This window comes from Solea solea, chromosome 6 (genome assembly GCF_958295425.1).
Source record: "Solea solea chromosome 6, fSolSol10.1, whole genome shotgun sequence".
Lineage (NCBI taxonomy): Eukaryota > Metazoa > Chordata > Actinopteri > Pleuronectiformes > Soleidae > Solea > Solea solea.
The window spans coordinates 2,516,459-2,536,280 of NC_081139.1; the positions used below are offsets into that span (position 1 = coordinate 2,516,459).

Genomic DNA, 19,822 nt, shown 5'->3' on the forward strand with positions numbered 1-19,822 from the left:
CACGGGTGCACCTGCGGCACAGATCCGTGCAAGGGTTAAATTTGAATTTGAACACATTTCTCTCTGAAATAATTAATTGTATATAATAAGCGATGTCAGTTAATGCTCTAACTATGACTGTAGGAATGTTTTTATTTCCTGATAAAAGATGTGGATTATATTAAAAAGAAAAATGATATCAAATGGAATCAGTAAAAACTGCCCATTAGTCTTTGTCAGAATATAAATAAAAGAGCACAGTAGTTCAGCATAAGTTTATTCAATGATGATCAATAGAAAATAAAATTTCAGTATTGATTCAAATAAAGTCAAGGCCAAAATAAAATAAAAAAATGTATTTATACAAAACCTATAGTAAAGCATTTGCTACTAAGATAAATTATGAATATAAACATTAAGGAGCAAATATCAAGACTTTCAAGTAGAGAACATTACCATGGGCCTTTCCATACATTTGTACATATTTTACATTATCTTCTATTTAAATACAGCTTTCAGAACATTAATAGTTGTATAGTAATAATAATAATAATGATCATAATAATGATGATAACAATGTGAAGAAAACTGATAAAATAGTCAAATCAATAAGTGTCTCTCTGTTGACTTTTATTTTTTTTCCTACCCGCCAACAGAGGAGCAGAGAACCTTGAAAATATCTTTAATACTCTTTCATTCCCAGCATTGTAAGTTGTAAATGACAAATATAGATTCCACTAAACCATACACACGGTCACAAAAAGTACAAAATTGTCTCACCTTAATACACAAATCTGTTTTAGAAAAAAGAGAAACAAAAGCACTATACAGTTACTTGTGCAAAGACAAACAGCTAATGTGCTAATATTTAAATACCGTTGGTTTCGACTCAACCAAATCCCTATTTTCTTTTTTTATTTTCTCTCAGGAATCCCTGACGTGAGGTAAAAGTAAGTTCTTTTCATCTTTAGTTTAACACGACTTTTTAAAAGTGTTTTACAAAATAATGCATATCTTCAGTTCATCAGTACTGTAATTGCTACGAATAGTACAATGTGCCTGTTGTGTGCATTGGTCCTCTCATGTGTGACGAGTCATCGACAAGGACTAGTGCACTGTTTTTTTTTTCTGTTTTTTTTTTCTCAAAACTCACAAACAATTCAAAGAGCCCTTTCAGTGTGCACACAAAATGGAAAACCTTAAAACATTTTTTTCATGACAGTATTCGGTTCAGTTAGAGAACAATACGCACTCGCCTTCCAAATCATGAACAACGACAACAACAACAACAACATCACATTAACCCTAAACATCCCTGGCCATTTCTGTCCATTCTCTTTATCGTGATAGATCAATAACTGATAACCTAGAAAACAAACTATTTTGTGTGTGTGTGTGTGTGTGTGTTTTTTTTTTACTATTCCAAACTTGTGGGCATCAGTTGCTCCTTTTTTCGTTTTCCCTCTTGTTTAATAAACTTAAAAACACAAAGTCCAGGTTCAACCCTTCTCTTAATTACTTTCACTCCACAGTGAGCAGACACATAGGTTGAAACAATGATATGTTGTCACCTTTGCCTTACGAGGTAAACTGTATGCAGGGACCAGGCCGGCTGAGAGAGAGAGGGGGTTGGGGGAAGAGGGGGGTTAGTATTGCTTAGCCTCTCTCCAGCATCCTGACTCCAGGAAAACCTCCGTCCTTCCACCTACAACACACATTTTGGGCTGTTTGGGACCTTAGGATGTGTGCATTTTTGTCTCCTGCCAACACAGACTGCGAGCTCTCGCACACAAACACGAAGACTTAAGTTTCAAACACCGTGGAAAATCCTATAGCACAAACTAAAGACTAAAGTATTCATTTGTCCCTGTTATTACCATCATCACTTTTCTTTCTTTCTTTCAGCACCAAAAAAAGGCATTTTTTTAGTTGGGGCCGCCGAAAACCAAGGTTTGACTCTGAAAACCAACGAGGAAAAGCAGCATTAAATTCCTGTGCATGCACAAAACCTGCAGACACATGTGACGCTCACATCTGTGTGGAAATTTGGGCACTGGATCGTTTGAAGCTCGCCTTCGTAAAATGCTTGTTTAAAGGGGGGGGGGGGGCGTAACCTTACGCAACTGGTGTTTTTGGGTTTTAACGAAGTCACACGTGTGCTCCTATGCTGAGAAAACAAATCCGTTTGCATATCGTGCGCAGCAGTGTCGTCACAAAAGCGGAACCCCTTAAAGCGCTGTTCCATGGGCAAAGGAAAGGGGTGCATATTAGCAAAAGAAACAAAAAAGAAAACGGCAAACAAATGTCATAATATCGTGCTTAATAGGATGAAAATCTGCTTTTTAGAGCATATTTGTGTTGTCACAAGGGTCCATATTGCTGATCTTTTAAATTATACATAATTACAAAATATAGAGTATCTCTTTACAAAGTTTCTTTTGTCGTATTGTACAATTTACAGCATATCAACTATGAAATATTAATCAGGATATTCTTAAATTTAAAATAACCTGCCTGCTAGTGCATTTATCACAAATGTTTTTTGACGCTTTAAAAGTACATATCTCAAGTTGAACGACGCTAAGAAGTAGGACAGTGAGTTCCTGCATAATCTGGTAACAACTCCACTGGCGTTTTTTTCACCTTTTCCACTCAATCTGTTCACCGAGCACAGAGGGATCGAGTCTGCAGCGACTACGGGAGGAGATATGACTTTCTATGCTTGCATTGAAAACTTGCATGATATGCTGAACCTTAATAAAGTGACTGAGGTAATGACATCGTACATCTGATTGTCATCACCCTGAAAGAACCGCCCTTGTACTGTCTCTCACACCTTTGCCAACTGGTCCATCTCTCGCTGGCATCATTGTCCTGGCCTGTGATTGGCTGTCGGTTGAACCCCCGCGTGTCAACTCCAGGTTCAAGGCCTTTGACAAAAGAGGTTTCAGTCAGTCTCAGTGACCTCCTCTCACTGGCAGGTGGAGAACAATTCAATGAACGGGACTAATGTGTCTTTCTTCCATATGCCTTTTCTCTTCAAGGTAAAAGGCACTTCTTTTGGTTGGAGCCAACAGATGCATTACTTTTTTTTTTGTTTTCATAGGTTTGAGTCTGACAAGGGTTCTAATTTTGCAGAATTCTCCAGCTACTGCTATAAAGTCGTGATGCAGATCATCTCGTCTGCCAGGTCCTCCTCGTAAGAAGCTCGATGTTCCGTCTCGGGCTCCTCGTCGCTGTAGCTGGCTGCAGTGTCCTGCAGCTCGTAGTCTCTCGGAGTCAAAATGGGGAACACGGTGACTCCGTTGACCCCCCGGGTGATCCCTCCGTTCAGCAGGTGGCTGGCTGCGCTCTCCATCTCGTCTATCGTCATCTCGCACGCGTCTGCGATCTCGTGCTTTGTGGCAGCGACAAACTTGGGATCCTTGGCAAATCTCCCGAGCCCCTCAGATATCAAAACCTGCACGACGGCACACGAACAGAACAAGTTAGATGTGTTTGCTGGTCTTTGAAACAAGGGAAGATAAGTTTAGGCCCAGTTATTTATACAGAAATTCTGCAAACAAAGAACTAAAACAAGGAAATGTGATAATTATGTAAAACTGAAATGCTATAATAGTGTCTTTATTTACAGACGAACAAAAATGGGCTATATTGCAGAGCAACGACCAGCTATCTGTCCACAGACTTCCCTCGAGAAATCCACACAGGACTGAGGCAGAAAAGGCTCCGCTGTTCCTCCAATCATCGCGCAGAAGCCCAGCGTCTGCGACCGCTCTTCCACTGTCGTGGAAGCTGAGCTTCTGTGGAAGTTTTTCTGCATTTGTGAATAAATATCTATTCTGTGTCGTCACATAGAAAACGGATGAAGCTGAGCTTTATGAGGTTTCAATGCGGAGGCTGCTACGGGAATAGGAAAATCACGTAAGACGATCCGTCACCCGTGATAAACCGCTGATTCTGAACGGACTAGTGAAAAGTTCTAATCGTGCTCTCCTTCTTAAGCCCTTTGCTCCTCCAGGGTGCAAAGGCCACTGACAAATCCATCTCACTCACAGGTGGGTGATTTGGTTTTTTATTTGTCAGGGTGGAGAGGTTAGCCCCACCCCCAACCGCCCCAGCCTGGAGGACGGGGACTGCATTCGTCTGACTCCTCCCCTAAGACCTGTCCGGTATGGATGAACCTACCAGGCGACACCAAGACCAGGTTGCATGTTCCATGAGGAGGCTTCGTGTTCTAGCACACGTTTATTATTGAACCGTAAATATAACATAGAACATATTTGACGGCATTTTAGAGGAAGCTGAGCTAATTAAGGCTGACATAATATACTGTATGAGACAGAAACTCACCGCTTCCACAAGGCTGGTGGCGCTGCCTCTCTTCTGGTGGTACTGGTTGTGATATTCTGGTGGCACCTGCAGGTGGACAGGTGAGTACATCCTCTGGGAGAACTCTGGGTCATCTGTGTACCAGGAGCTCTTTCGCACAGACACTTGGCTGCTCGCAGCGCTCTCCCTGTGCGGGTGGTCCACACGGATGAGGGGGGTGTAGTAGGGCGACTGGTCTTTGCTCGCTGGGGTGGCGGGAGGAGTTGCCCAGGAGCGGGTGGAGCGTGTCGGGGAGAGGCGGTGGGCTCTGCTGGAGTCCAGACCTGCTACAGCCATCACCTGACAGGTCAGAGAAGCATCATGAATATAAGCTTTACACACAGAGCTGCATAACAGCTAGAGGATTATCAGATAATATGTGTTACCTGGTGCTGCATAAGGTGCAGTGGTAGAGCAGTACGCTGATGTGGAAGCTCGTCTTGGCTACTTTGTCTACGCAGACACTCAAAGTTGAAGGATGGCCTCCTGTTACCTGAACAAGCTGGCAGTGGACCCATAAGTGACATCGTGCAGCAAAGCTTTAGCAGCACGCAAAGATTCAACTCAATGGGGAATTCTGGGATTTTTCAACCTGGGTTCTATGTTTATAAAAGTGTGCGTGAGTGAAGAGAAACGTTTTGTCTTCCTGGAACAACTCGCAAGTCTAAACTTCCTACAAAAACTTTTGAGCCATTTATTAGGTAAAAATAAATATTCGGCACGGTTATTTTGCTTTTCCATTAGTGATAGTACCTGGTACATGGGACTATATTGTACCTGCTCTGGTGAGGTTCCAAGAGAGCTTAGCCAATACCATGCGCGGTGTTGTCAGACTGCCAGGCCACTGATTGGTCAGAATGCCGTCACAGAAAGCGGCACAACAATCGAACTGACCAATGCCGAACTGTAGATCAGTTAAAAATACTTAAAAAATCCTGAAAACGTGTGCTGATCGCCAACATTTAGCATTAGAAATGTCTTAAAATCTCATAATTTAACAGAAGAGTCTGGTGTATTTAGCAATTGAACGATTCCGTGAACAAATCTTTTTAATGATTTAATGATTCTAATGATTCCGTACATTGAAAACAACTGCTTAACAAGTCACTAGTTGCTCGTATGTGTGTGTCACGTGTCAAATGAAGTCACGGCGGTTTCATGCAGCCGTGCTGTGATGACTCCGCCCACATTGAGGAGGTACTACATTGTAATGGAAAACCAACTAAACCGTGTATAGTCGAGCCGTGCCGTGCCGAGGCGAGGTAGAATGTTCTGATCCTACATGTTTTAGGATTTAGGAAGTTCTATTCATTTATACACCTGCATTTAGAAATATAGGGCCCAGGGTGAAAAAGCAGGAATTCCCCTTTAATATTACAAACTCTGAGATTAAGTATGTAAAAGGAAAAAAACAAGACATACACTGTTACAAGTTGTGTGTTTGTGACTGGCTGCATACCTTATGGAACAGTTTCTTTTCCTTTTAAATGATTTAAAAATGGATACTTTTCTATTTTCAGTGTTGTGTTAGAGACTCACACTGTGACTCTATCACACACTGTATGTGAATGTGTGCAGGTGTGGAGAAGACACTTACCTTGAGGTGTGGCAGGAAGCAGCCGTCTCTTCGGCGACCTCCGTGAGTCGCGGTAGAGAGGCTGCTCGTCATCGTCGTAGTAACTCTCGGGGTGATGGTAACCTTTGGGGGTCTCGTACTCGGCGTCACTGTTCTGATACCTGTCGACATGTTGACTGAAGTGAATGTTGGGAGAAATGCTTTGGCAGGAAATTTTCCCCCTCATCTGATTAAATAGTGTGATGAGGGACAGGGTCAATTGGCCATTTAGACAAAATCACTCATGGAAATGATCGAATTAATTAACATTTAGCTTTCTGTTTGTATTAGTACACTGTTAAATCATTTGGCGACAGCAGCGGGTCAGTGGTACAGCAGATTGTTTTGTGGTGGATTTGATCCCTAGTCTACTTGCCAGCGTGTCCCTGAACAACACACTTAACCCTAAGCTCCTGACAGCTGTCACGTTGGATACAAGCATCTGCTTGTATCTGCCAAATGACTAAATGACTGTTTTGCATTTTGAAACAGAACTACACAAACTAAGAATGAGGAAGAAGGAATTGGAGTGGGAGAGTAGGGAGTTGTGAGAGCGTAAACATCTTTTCTAGTATGCAAAGGCCATTGTTGTTCTCTGACACGCATGGGAAAGGGACGGGTGAGTGTGGAAGTCCTCGTTTGTTGTCGCCTATGTTGTTGTTGTACTCTTTAGTGCAGCCTCACCATGGGATGTCACTAATTCTTACACACTGGACCTTTAACCGAGATTATCGTGTGCACTGTTCCTGCTAAAACATGTAAAACATATTAAACTCAGAATGTTACCTGTCCCCCGACAGCATACTGTCATCTTCATAAAACTCCTCCCCGCTGTAATACTCTCCAGACAAGCGATCTTCATCAAACTCTTCCTCCCTGCGGATGGTGGGGTGGTGTCCATCTGCTCCCTGGGACCTGAAGGGAGGGAGATCGGGGTCAAAGGGGTCAAAGTGAGCACATTTCCTCAGGGGCAGAGGGAGGGGCAGTCACTGGAATAGGGCCATGCACTGCCATGCAGACACAAGCCTCCAGGGGGCAGCAATTCAATTGATCGCCCTTATTAATATTAACCACAGTTAAAGGACAGGACAGCAGGCAGAGGTTTCGTGCTGAAGAGCATCACTCTGTCATTTAAACATCACATCCTTTATCAAATGAATGTTCTGGTGAAATAGTTTTGACGTGACATGAGTGTGGGGCTGCGCAACGTCGGGAGTGCAGTGTAAAAACCTTTAAGACATTCTCTTACACGTCCTTATCAAGCGCTCCTGGTTCCATCTTCAAAGCAAACACGCCACTTTGACACATGCATAAAACAGGGCTGCTTTCAGCAATATGCTGGCCACTTAAACGTCTCCTTCTACTTCAAAGCATTGATGGAAGTGCATTAAAACAAAGGCGGACAGTAACCAGACAAATGGTTAGCCAGCATAAAGCTCATAACACTTAGCACTCAGTGGGGGTTGCAGCCATTCACTCCATCTAAAACCAGGTCAAAATGCAACAAATACAAACAAAAGTCCCATTACTGTGAGTCAGTCCTAGAATAACAACATACCTAACATAGGTCTCATAGTAGCGCCTTCTGTCCAAGAAAGCAGAGGGATGGTCGAGAGAAAGCATTTTGGTTAGGAAGGAAAAAAGGGAGGAGAGAACAAGGAGAATATGGAGGAGAGAGAGTGACACATATATATTATACAGTATATGAATCATATACAGCATTCTCATATATGTGTATGAGGAGGAGAGAGTGTGATGTGGACGTCGGCCTCAGCGTTAGTTGACAATTCCATTTTCTATTATTAGGATAAGAAACGAGCTAAATAATTACTTGCATCACAAGTAATCACACTGTTTTCATTCTTCTGTCATCAAGCCTGAGCGACATGAAAAACAGACTCAGGTTAACAGTGGAGCCAGAGAAGATTGTCAAAAATGACATTCAAAACTATCGAGCGTAACTTTTGAACATAAGCAAATGTCTGTTATATTCAAACTATTGTCAGATAAGTCTAACAGCTCCACAAGGCTCTATCTGAGTTCCTGTGTGTTTAGCTCTCTTATGATCTCACCAGCGAAATGCCCATGCTGCACACAGGAAGTGACACATTTTATGTCAGGACAGACGGAGGCAACAACGTCAACGCTCTAGTAAAGCCAGATGGCTGCAGACACAAAGAAGTGAATTCTACCTCTCAAAAAAACTGGTTCTTCAGCAGGTGGACAGGATTAATGCTTTTTTTTTTTTATCCCCCCGCCCCTGTGCGCCAGTGTAGACACACAAACACTCCCTCATAATTATATTACATCCATCCTGTTCACCAAAAGCAAACAGGGGCAGAAAAATAACTTCCAACAACAACAATCACCAAACGTAACGCACTGCAGCCTTCAGATGAGGATTGATTTTTTTTTTCTCATTACATTTTGGCAGCAAAACAACTCCCACCACACAACTATTGGTTCAACCACATTTGAAACGCTGATTCCCAGAGCTCTACATGTTTCTAAATCAAATGGATGAAGGTCAGCGTTTGAATACCTTTGACCCTGTGGTGTGCGGGGCTTGTCGTAGTCATAGTTGTAGTTGTTGCGTAGGCCTGGGTAGCCGTTGGGAGGCGCGTGATCGTAGTAGCGATGGTGTCCTCCGTTGGGCAGAGTGGACACGTTGGCGTTGTTGAGGTTGATGTTGGTGGATTTGGGAGACTTGCCGTAGGAGTTGTGGTGTCGGTTATGGTGGTGGTGGTGGTGGTGGTGATGGTGGTTGGGATGGGACATGGCGTTGGCTCGAGACAGGCGCCCCACCGGCTGCTCCATGTGGGCGTAGTGAGGCGGAGGCTGCACCTGCAGGGGGCGCTGCGTGGCGTTGGTCTGATGGCCGTTGGAGCGCCGGTGACCGCCGTTCATGAGGTGGTTCCCAAAGAGGCCGCCATTGCGCTGTGAAGGAACACTCAAAGTAAAACCACCTCGGCTTGACACAGTGCAGCAGGACAAATATGTGCTATTGATGTTAAGTCTGCGAGGAGCTGATTTTTCTCTCCAGAAATTGTATGAGCAAAAACAAGTTCAGAAGCTGGTTTTATGGCACATGACAAATGACAAATCACAACGTGATAAATTAGGTGCAATTTAGTCTCATTTTCCCATAGACTTCCATTTAAACAGAGTTATTTTCCATAACCAGGGGAGTGGCCCCCTGGTGGCGAACTGCTTCTGCCTTCCTTTTCAAACTGGAAGGCTACGTCTACTTTATATACAGTCTATGGGAAACTTTAGACAAAAGCAAAATAAACTAAATGGGGGAAAAAAATGAGTGCATTCCCTTTTTATAAAGTTTTCTGCACAGTATATTATTACCGTTAATCACTTAAAAGCACAATATTAATGTTAATTTTGCCAGAAACATTGGTCCTCAGGTAAAATCAAAGCAGGTTACCCTGTAAATTTCCTCGTCTTCCTCTGGAATAAAGTCTACTAGTTCGTCATCTTGCAGATCGCATGATATCGCTCGGCGAATTTCGGGGCCGATATCATGCAGCGTGCGAAGACCAGCCTGTAACCATGACAATGAGAGGGCTAAGCACTGCAGTCACCTTCATCTCACAACTCACAGTGCTGAAAAACTGACATCATCAACAGTCACGGCCATCTCACACATACTGGACACGCACACACACACACACACCTGTGCTGTAGTGTGCAACACCTGACATTTACACTCCTGACAGACGTGGAGAGATGAGAACGAACACACAGACAGACACACAGACAGACAGACAGACGGGCTCTCTTGAATGCTGTGAATATTACTCATGGCCTTCTCTCACATGTGCCTCACTGAGAAGCAGTAAAAACACTTGTAACATCCTTCTCACCTTTGCAGGTGAACGGAAACTATACCGGCACAATATTTACAAAGGTTTTATTGAAAATAAACTCCAAGCTGGTCACGTTTTCTGTCCGGGAAATGATATATGGTGAGGCCATAATATCAAACATTCTTAGGTAACAGAAATAACGTAACGGGCTTTGCACGTGGCCTTTATGGGTGAATTGTGGCGCACGGAAAATACATGGAACGATGAGGATGAGGAGGATGAAACACGCTTAACATCAACATACAGTATATGAGACACACTGGCAACATACAGATTCATACTGTACACCGAGATCATGAATGTCCCGCCGGATTATAAACCAGAACATTAGCACATAACATGATACGGCTGAATGAAATGAAACAAGGGAAACATTTTATACAGACGGGACAACAGTGATCAACAGTCTCTCTCTCTCTCTCAGAAACACACCACACGTGTAGAGACTCACCTGTAATGCGATGGCTGTGTTGTTTTGGGAGGGGTGAGCACCCACCAGGCCTTCCTCTTTACGTTTCTTGAATTTCCTAAAGTAGTCCTGTATCAGGAAGGTGGCATAGAACTTCCCCACGGTTACCTCATCATCTGAGTGAACAGACCACACAAATGCTTCCTGTGTCAACAGGTCACTGCCCATAAAAGTCAGGGAGAGAGACGAGGAGAGACTCTTTCTCCTCCCTCATCTGTTTTCCTCAAAAATACTTGGCTCCGCCGACTGCAGACAAGTGAGGCAATCACACAAATTATTTTTTAATCCAAATCATCATATACATCCATCTTGATGGTGTATATACTGTACCTCAAACTGCACCAGTGCAGATTCTTCACTATTATGTCAGGAAAAACAAAAAAAATCAAAGATATCTGCTGTAATCTCTGCATTTTGTGTGGAAGTCTTAAATAAATATGTCATAATATGAGCAGTGAAGGTGTGGTCAGTGCTCCGAAACCTTCATTTTCTCTCTGTGTAACTAGAACACAACTCCAAAAATTACAAAGCAAGACAAAGTGGCTCAGCCTTTAAAGGTGTTATATGTAAGAAATGCAGAAATGTCTATGATGTGTCACCAGACATGAAGGGAATGTGTTAAACTGGCAATGGTGCAGCCAATTTATTCAGTACATGTTGGTTTGGTTTGGTGTTATGGTCTGTGCGGTGCTGTGTTTCCATCATTTTGTAACAATTGCAACTGTGCTCCTGCAATGCAGAGTGTTAAAGTTCAAGTTTGCTGTACATATATCACCTTTAAACACTATTTAACACAAACAACTACTTGTAAATCACCTCATCTTTTCTCAAATTTGAAATATATGAGGCGTAATATTTGGAAAGCTCCTTTCTTTACTCATCTACTTAACTACTTTAGCACATGCAAGCAAGCAGATCTATGCGTCATACATGTCAGTGTTTGTAAATTCGCCTGTTAATGCTCATGTAATTTAAGTCAATAAAAATCTACACTTAATCCTGAGATGGGGGTGTTTTTTTGGTTCCTTTTTTGAGAGTGTGTGTGTGTGTGTGTGAGAATCATTCTGAAGCAGGGGTCTGAATCACTTTGAACAAGCACGCTGGGGACAGAGATCGGAGAGAAAGGCAACACTAGTTCCATGCCACCACCCTAAAACAGAACTGCTTCAGAATATTCTGAAGTGTTTCAGAGTTGTTGTTTTTTTGGATACAGAGATACACTATCAACGTTAGAGGACAATAAGCTGTGGAAGCTCAAGCAGTCAGAGAGAAAGACAACAGAGATCGTCGACGAGGGAGCGACAGGACAGAGAGACAGAGAGACAGAGAGACAGAGATATCTGTGAGAAAGACAACGACATGCACTTGCACAGTGGTCTACAAGGCCATGCAAGCCCAAAGCCCGGCAGACAGTCAGTGGTCCCCGTCAGCATCCGGGGCAGGAGGGAGGAGTGTGGATCAGACACACATGGATAAGAAACACACCGCTGAGGGGGCAACCAGGAGAACATGAGCAGAGCAGAAACAACGTAATACACCTTTAACTGAGACTCTGCCTCGGTGTTATTCTGTGTTAGCTTGTCACACTGTGACACATAGACCATAGACTGTGTATAAAAAGACTGACGCAGCCTTTTGGTTTGAAAAGTGAAGCCCAGGAAGTAGCCGTTAGCCACCAGGGGGCGGCAGGCTGCAAAAAAAGAACTCCATTTAAATTGAGGTCTACGTCACAATTAGCCTGCTTCTCATTGACCTGTAATGTCAGTCAATATTTGAATGGTTTCAATAACTAGTGTAAAGGCCTGTTCAATAAAACATGATGTAAATTTGGTCAATAATGCTCTTATTTAGAAGAAAATACACGACAAATATGAGTCAAGGCTTCACAATGGGCGTTTGTATAGCCACTGGAAGACTAAATTAAATTATATTATACACGGTCTATGGACAGGAACTACACAGGTTTCATGAACAGACACAGGCCTGTGCCACTAACCACCAGCAGGAGGCACCACTTGATCCAGAAGCTTCATGCTGGTTCTTTTCCAGATTTTCTTGATGACAGCACGCAGCTCTTCGTTGGCCTGCTCTAGATTACCTGTATAACAAAGAAACCAGCAGTCCAGCTATTTTAGATTGACATAACATCACTGACACGGAATAACACGCTCAGTAAACTCATCAGCAGTGGGATTAACGTTTGGCTCATACCTTCTGTTTTGATTTTCAGGGCCGTCCGCACCAGTGCAAACAGAGTGGCGTTAAACATGACGGTGCCGTCACTGTTCAGAGGCATGTTCATGGCTACCAGTCTCTGAGAGGGAGGCACAAAACGGAAGCCTTTAACATGATTGAACAGACAGATATGAGGCCAATTTGTCTGCGTGACCTCGACGTGGAACTAATGTGGAAAAACCTTGCAAGCCACTCTGTGTGGACACAGTTTGCCGAAGCCGAGGGGAGGCTGAATACGTCGAAGGAGTGTCACGACATCCAGGTGTTTAATTCTGCCTCTGCAGGACAGAAGAATAACACAGGTCAGGTGATAACAGACACGTGGACAATGTGAACATGAATGTGGGAAAGTTAAATAAAACACATACTTGGCCTCCGGGTCGTACTCAGACCAGATTCTCTTGAATTCATCAAGGTGGTGAGGACCAAGGATGGACCAGTCACGTGTCAAATAGTCAAAGTTGTCCATGATGACGGCCACAAACAAATTGATAATCTGGAGAAGGACAAGAAAAAAGTCTAATAAACTAATCTGTTTCATCCAGTTAAGATTATACTCACAATGTATTTAAATATCAAACAATCCAGCTCAAAACAAAGGATATAATTAACGTGCAGTGTTGTTTATTGGATCTGAAATGTCACAACTATAAATGTGTCATGACAGTCATGCATCCTTAGAGTCTTAAGGCAATGACTGAATGTGTTGCATGTCATTTGTAATAATAATAACTTGTACGATGGTGGAAATATTCAAGTTTGTATATCAAAAGTATAAAATTCACTCCTTAGCAGAGTAAACACTGTGAATAATTCTAATTGTTGTGTACCAAGAATGCGCAGAGCATGTAGAAAGTGATGAAGTAAATAATTGCAAATCCGCTGCCACACGTCATCTCCTCCCCGGGTTGGTAGTCGGACTCGGGGTCGCACAGTTTCCCAGGCATGCAGGCCAACATGATCTCCTGCCACGCCTCTCCTGTGGCACACCTGAGAAAAGACACAACAGACGTGAATGAATCACTCAGTGTAACGACAAGGAATAATACTCAACTCCTTATATGGACATCCTGGGGGTGTTCAGGCTTCTTCAGGCTTTTAAATATTAGTTGTGACGTGTTGTTGAGTCAAAGTTATGATTCTTTTTGTATCACATTTTTAGTCGTGATATAAAGTAGCAAAAGTTGTGCAGAAGTCACAGAATTAGACCGTTTTTCTTTGCTTTTTGTTAAAAAAAAACGAGCCAAGTGAACTTTGAACTGTGACGTGTTTCCAAACTTTCACAAGTACTTTTCAGGTGTGTTTATATAGTTATATTTGTTTTTATCAGATTGTCTAGGTTGTTCTGAAAAAAAGGATATAAGACACTGTATATTACACATTCTTATAGCCTCTGTATGTTTAAACATAGTAATGGAAGGGTTAAACACACTGCATCAGAAGACGTCTCTACTCACCTGAAGAGGAGGAGCACAGCCTGAGGGAAGGTTTGGAAGTTATTGTTTCTGTTGATGTGTGTGCCGTCCACCATTGCAATCTTCCCAAACATCTGAAGTAAAACAAAAAACATTGTCCACATTTTGAACTTGAATTACAAAGTAGAAAATGATTCTCTGTCTTGAGTGAGTTACAGACCTGCATGCCTATAACAGCGTAGATAAAGAACAGCATGGCTATCAGGAGAGCGACATACGGCAGGGCCTTTGGGGGAAATAAAGCAGGAAAAGATCAACTAAAGTGTATTTCCCCTCAGTCTCTGATCTGATATATCACACCGAGCCTCACTTGGAAGGATTTGATGAAAGTCCACAGCAGCGTGCGAATGCCCTCCCCTCTGCTGAGGAGCTTCACCAGCCGCATGACTCGAAACAGACGAAAGAAGGTGATGGAGATGCGAGCGCTGTCCTCTGTGTTCTGTGGAGAAACCGCGGCGAATCAGAGTCAACGCGACCAACAGTGTTTTGTCGTGAACGCAGAAATCCTGACTGTGCTTTGTAGGATGATGAGGTCTGAAGCGAGACCTCAGGACCAGATACATATGAGAGCGCAGCACTGGATTATTACGTCATTTGAGTTTTCTTCATTCAATAAATAATCCAAGATATATTTTTAGCTTCTGTATTTTGAGGTCATAGAAAAGTTTGTTCAGCGGTGCAGCTGCAGCTGATATGTTTCTGTTAGTCGGCATCCAAAGCATCGTCAGGACTCCTGCCACTGTATGAACCTACTGGGGAGGAAGGAAGGAAGCAAGAAGGCAAGCATGCTGGAGAAAACCTTGCCATACTTGACTGGATACATCTGCACAAGCATGGCACCCTCAGTCCAGAGTCACTGCATGCGGAGTCACAGTGGGACCAACCCAAGCGGGTCGACCAGGAGGTTCACAGGTCAGAGCTGGGTGACCTGATCCCAGTGGTCATCCACGGGTCACTACCCCACCCAAGAATGGTAGCAGAGACCATGTAGCAGTGTCTACAGTACAAACGTGAGTACCCAACACGTTTGAGTGGCACACTCCCCTTAAGAAATAACTCTAAACAATAAGGAGTTTCGAGGATTAATGCAAATGAACAAACAAAAGAAAATATTTTTTTTTGGGGGGGGGGGGGGAAGAAAAAAGAAAAATAGAAAAAACCTTATCATGAAAATATAAATGAAACTCATATAAGCAATAGATCAAAGGATGCAGAGGACAAAGGAAAACAAAAACCAAACAAAGAAATGCAAATCTAAACATGGCATGACCCTGACAGGAGGAAAGGAGGGGGTTGGAGCATCTTACCCCCATCTCATCCACCTGAGGTGTCTCTGTTGGCTTTAAAATCAAAAACCCGTATTAAAAACTTGTACAGAGCGCGCAGATCTCACACACACACACACACACACACACACACACGTAAAACATTACACATGAAAAGTCTTAATCATACAACGCCAGGAAATAACAGTGAAGACGTAGACAGAACAAAGACTTGTCATCGTCCCGATGTTTTTAACAAAGACAGACATATTGTACATGTTTCACTGTTTACTCTTACGCACTTAGACATAATCACAATATCTTAACAGGTTTACGGCTTAACATGTGGGACTGAATGAGACCGACGGACAACATGGACTCATAAGAACACGTAAGACAGGGACACAACTTTATCGCTCCCCCCCAATAATGTAAAATGGAATTCATGGTTGAGCTGAGCTTTAGACAATGTTAATGAGAAGTTAACTGACCGACAAAGTGAATGTTATGAAATCATGTCATGATTAAAGCGAAGCCTGTAAGTCATCATTTACACTTAAGTGTGATTTGCCTATGGAAAAATCTTTCAAAATGGCGTCTTGGCTTCTTCTCTTGGATTGTAATTGTAATGACCTCAAACATTCATTTTTAGTGACAGAACTAAGAATTCTTGGAGGAATAAACATATCTAAATAATCGCTCACACAGATCCACACCCACACTCTGAAAATCATGCCGTTAAAAGGAAACTACATCAGCAGTCTTCTGCAAACAGCTGTACACAAAGAAAGTCCAGATGATTACAAATGATTAAGAGCTGCTACAATGTGATTTTACTGTGAATTCAGCAGTGAAAATAAATCACAAAGAGAAACTCCAGACCAAAAATGGCTTCATTCAAACCTCAGCACGATACTTCACAAATCGTCAGTTATGAGGTGCAGAATGGACAGGAATGATAAAATGCAGAAGTAGCTGGAGGAGGTTCTTTTACGTAATCCTGGCCACAGCGTTGATGGAGCATGCGCTCAGCATTGCCGCGTTGCTGGGGAAGCACTGCACGCACACACACGCAAGACAGTGGGATGATGACGAGGAGCCACTGGTGACAGCGCATAGCACTCGTAGCGATGCAGCAACTCATGCATGTCATTAGTGCCCCATAACAAAACTGCCATAGCAGGGCGCTCTCACAGTCCGGTGCAGAGAGAAGTGAATGAACGACAGAGGGAAGAGCGAGAGAGAGAGAAGACACAAAGAGGAGGAGGAGGAAGAGGAGGAGGAGGAAATCACAGAGACCAATACTGAGAGAGAACATGGATCCAGAGAGATTGAACCATACTGAACTGATAGGAAGAAGAAGAAGAAGACAGGCAGAGAGGAGTCCAGAGGGAGAGGAGGAGAAGAAAGTTACTGTAGGAGAGTTCATGCACCTGACTGGAGTCTACACACCTGCGCTACACATGAGCTCCATTCTGAGCTTTAAGAGCTCACTACAGGAAGACAGAACAAAACACAGACACAATCACTCACAGAGACACAAACACAAGATCATCAAAGAACCTCAAACTCAGCTGCATTAAAACTACCATACAGTAACATCAGGACTCATGTATGGTCTGTTTCGGGTCTGTTTCTTTTATTTGAGGAGTACAACTGGATCCTTATCTCATTTCTAATTCTGTAGAAAAAACGCTTGTTTAAATGATATCGTTTGATCTGTTTTCCTTGATTTTGATCTAAGCAGCTACGTGTAAAGCGCCCAACACAACCTTAAGGACAGTTAATGCTTGATTCTTTGTTTAAATCCTAGCATATTATTGAGATATGCGTGAGTGATTGAGCATTTAAACAGTCCTTAATGTTGTGTAGGATGGAGAGTTCCAAGCTCTGAGCTCAAGGGCCATTCTGTCTGGAGGTTGTGGCAACAGAGAAAGGTCAAACTTCTCAGGATCAATGGAAACAACTAACCGGAGGGGAATGAAGTGTGTGACCAAGCGCCATCTGTGAGAGGCGGGACATGGAAAGGATGTTAGGGAATATGGTGAATGGATGACGCTTCCCAGCATGCATGTGGAGAGGTCACAGTGAGCAAAATGAACAATCACATAACTCATGACTGGGATGGACTACAGCAAAACAGAGGCAAACCCAGCGTAGATCAGCTACGGTTAAACTGAAGAGTATAAGATCTGATCTAGTCAGTTTGCTGTATGACACAAACAGCAACAACAACATGCAGCGCAAACAACCAACACACATGAATGGTACATACTGTAGATGAAAGGTGTCTCACAAGAAACACAGTGTGAGTCCTTGTGAAATCAACGTCATGTCCCCAACATTTACGTCTATGCACACATTCACACCATGTACAGTACATGTACATATATATATATATATATACACATAATAAAAACAGAAAAAAAACACATGCATAACAAGAAATAACCCAACCAAACCACCGTATATGTTTAAAACAAAGTTAGTGCTTGGTTATATACATCATGCAGTCACACACACACACACACACACACACAGGTTTTGGAACACAAACTGAGAAACCACTGAAAACGTGAAACATAACTCCAGCAAAACAGCACTGCAGCTCAGACACGCGAGCACCCAGGAGGTCTGAGCTGTGAGGGTTTGGTTCGAGCACCGTCATCACTAATGATTCCCTGGAAACTGCAATTTTGGTCTCTTAGACATAATATGACAATCTTTCCTGTGGCTATAAATAAAGCTATAAAGACAAGTACTTTGTTTGAGAGTAGTAGAGACTTTCATTAACAAAAACTAACGTGTCAATAATAAATGATAAGTCACTTCACTGGATAATAATTTCCACTTTTCCAAAGTCTGCAAAAATATTAGGTAACTAATTAATAAATTGAATTCATCTGACTGTAGAGGAGTCGCAAAGATAAAGTTGTTATACAAACAAAAGGTTGCACACAAACAACAGTTCCGTTCATTGCCATACTTGCCTCTACAAGTTTCTATGGAAACAAAATGAACAAAGGTATGAATTAGAAAATGTTACCACATCACATCCTGCCCTGAGCCAAATACAGTTCTCTGAAGTGTAAGAAAGTCTTTTTTTTTATTGAAACAAAAAAAAAAAAAACGGTTGACCAGGAAACACCAGCAAAAGTTCAGTGTAGCTGTAGCACTGATAACAACAACAACACATACACGAAGGTCAAACCGAAGCTTTACAGATGAAGCCAATGACTGTTCAAAACAAGGGGTCAACTAGTAAAGATTAAAGAAATATAATTATCTTTAATCATGAGAGTGGCAAAAAATGTGTAATTATAAAAAAGTTTGGGAACCACGACACTGGAGGACAAACATCAGCTTATCCGTAAGGCTTCGGTTCAACTTGGAAGGCAGAAAAAAAACGTAATACTTACATTAATGGACTCATAAGAACACGTAAGACAGGGACACAACTTTATCGCTCCCCCCCAATAATGTAAAATGGAATTCATGGTTGAGCTGAGCTTTAGACAATGTTAATGAGAAGTTAACTGACCGACAAAGTGAATGTTATGAAATCATGTCATGATTAAAGCGAAGCCTGTAAGTCATCATTTACACTTAAGTGTGATTTGCCTATGGAAAAATCTTTCAAAATGGCGTCTTGGCTTCTTCTCTTGGATTGTAATTGTAATGACCTCAAACATTCATTTTTAGTGACAGAACTAAGAATTCTTGGAGGAATAAACATATCTAAATAATCGCTCACACAGATCCACACCCACACTCTGAAAATCATGCCGTTAAAGTTTGGGAACCACGACACTGGAGGACAAACATCAGCTTATCCGTAAGGCTTCGGTTCAACTTGGAAGGCAGAAAAAAAACGTAATACTTACATTAACTTCAGTGATAGCAATATCGACGACGCTACCAACAACAATTAAGGCATCAAATGTGTTCCAAGCATCAGCGAAATAGTGCTGTTAACGCACAACACGACACAACACAACACAACACGCAAGGGAAGAGAAGAGGAGAGGAGAGGAGAGGAGAGGAGAGGAGAGGAGAGAAGAGAAGAGAAGAGAAGAGAAGAGAAGAGAAGAATGATGCAAAGGTTTTTAATGAAATGGCAGGATTGGGGGAAGACAAACAGAGAGAGAAAGTATAAAGAGAAATTAGATAAAAGCGTCAGAAAACGAGAGACCTGCCATTGAAACCTGCAGCCGAGGTGGGCCGAACGACGGAGAGATGACAGCGAGTCGGCAAAGAGGCTCTCAGCTTACTTACATCAATCTCACTGAGAACAATGTCTACTATGCTGCCAATCACAACCAGGGCGTCGAACACGTTCCAGGCGTCGCCAAAGTAGCCCTGATTCGAGTGGAGTGAGTGGTGGGCAAAAACAAACAGTCCTTAACTCCTTACTCTCACACTGAAACCTAATTCCACTCCTGTCGCTCATTTAAAACACACAGTGATTGCAAGTGCAGCTGAGGGTTTATGATTATAGTGCCTGACGCTATAATAATAATAATATAATCATATAA

At 42.5% G+C, this 19,822-nt stretch overlaps 1 protein-coding gene across 13 annotated transcripts in view; it reads right to left on the reverse strand.

Annotated features, from left to right (window-relative positions):
* Nucleotides 1-239: 239 nt before the first annotated feature.
* The window catches only part of cacna1da (calcium channel, voltage-dependent, L type, alpha 1D subunit, a), a 63,354-nt gene continuing 43,771 nt past the window's right edge, over nucleotides 240-19,822 (reverse strand). For 6 of the 13 annotated variants that reach the window (XM_058632635.1, XM_058632628.1, XM_058632639.1 and 3 more), the window contains 19 exons: nucleotides 19,172-19,255; nucleotides 15,330-15,362; nucleotides 14,333-14,461; nucleotides 14,183-14,248; nucleotides 14,005-14,096; nucleotides 13,378-13,537; nucleotides 12,916-13,043; nucleotides 12,729-12,825; nucleotides 12,524-12,626; nucleotides 12,309-12,410; nucleotides 10,295-10,428; nucleotides 9,402-9,518; nucleotides 8,508-8,902; nucleotides 7,524-7,550; nucleotides 6,752-6,880; nucleotides 5,948-6,087; nucleotides 4,737-4,852; nucleotides 4,333-4,650; nucleotides 240-3,439 (listed from right to left, as the gene is read on the reverse strand). In XM_058632635.1, coding sequence (XP_058488618.1) covers nucleotides 3,134-3,439; nucleotides 4,333-4,650; nucleotides 4,737-4,852; nucleotides 5,948-6,087; nucleotides 6,752-6,880; nucleotides 7,524-7,550; nucleotides 8,508-8,902; nucleotides 9,402-9,518; nucleotides 10,295-10,428; nucleotides 12,309-12,410; nucleotides 12,524-12,626; nucleotides 12,729-12,825; nucleotides 12,916-13,043; nucleotides 13,378-13,537; nucleotides 14,005-14,096; nucleotides 14,183-14,248; nucleotides 14,333-14,461; nucleotides 15,330-15,362; nucleotides 19,172-19,255 — 2,676 coding nt within the window. In that variant the 3' untranslated portion in view covers nucleotides 240-3,133. The remainder of the gene's footprint in view (nucleotides 3,440-4,332; nucleotides 4,651-4,736; nucleotides 4,853-5,947; nucleotides 6,088-6,751; nucleotides 6,881-7,523; nucleotides 7,551-8,507; nucleotides 8,903-9,401; nucleotides 9,519-10,294; nucleotides 10,429-12,308; nucleotides 12,411-12,523; nucleotides 12,627-12,728; nucleotides 12,826-12,915; nucleotides 13,044-13,377; nucleotides 13,538-14,004; nucleotides 14,097-14,182; nucleotides 14,249-14,332; nucleotides 14,462-15,329; nucleotides 15,363-19,171; nucleotides 19,256-19,822) is intronic. The other 7 variants (XM_058632632.1, XM_058632640.1, XM_058632641.1 and 4 more) reach the window with 3 other exon arrangements.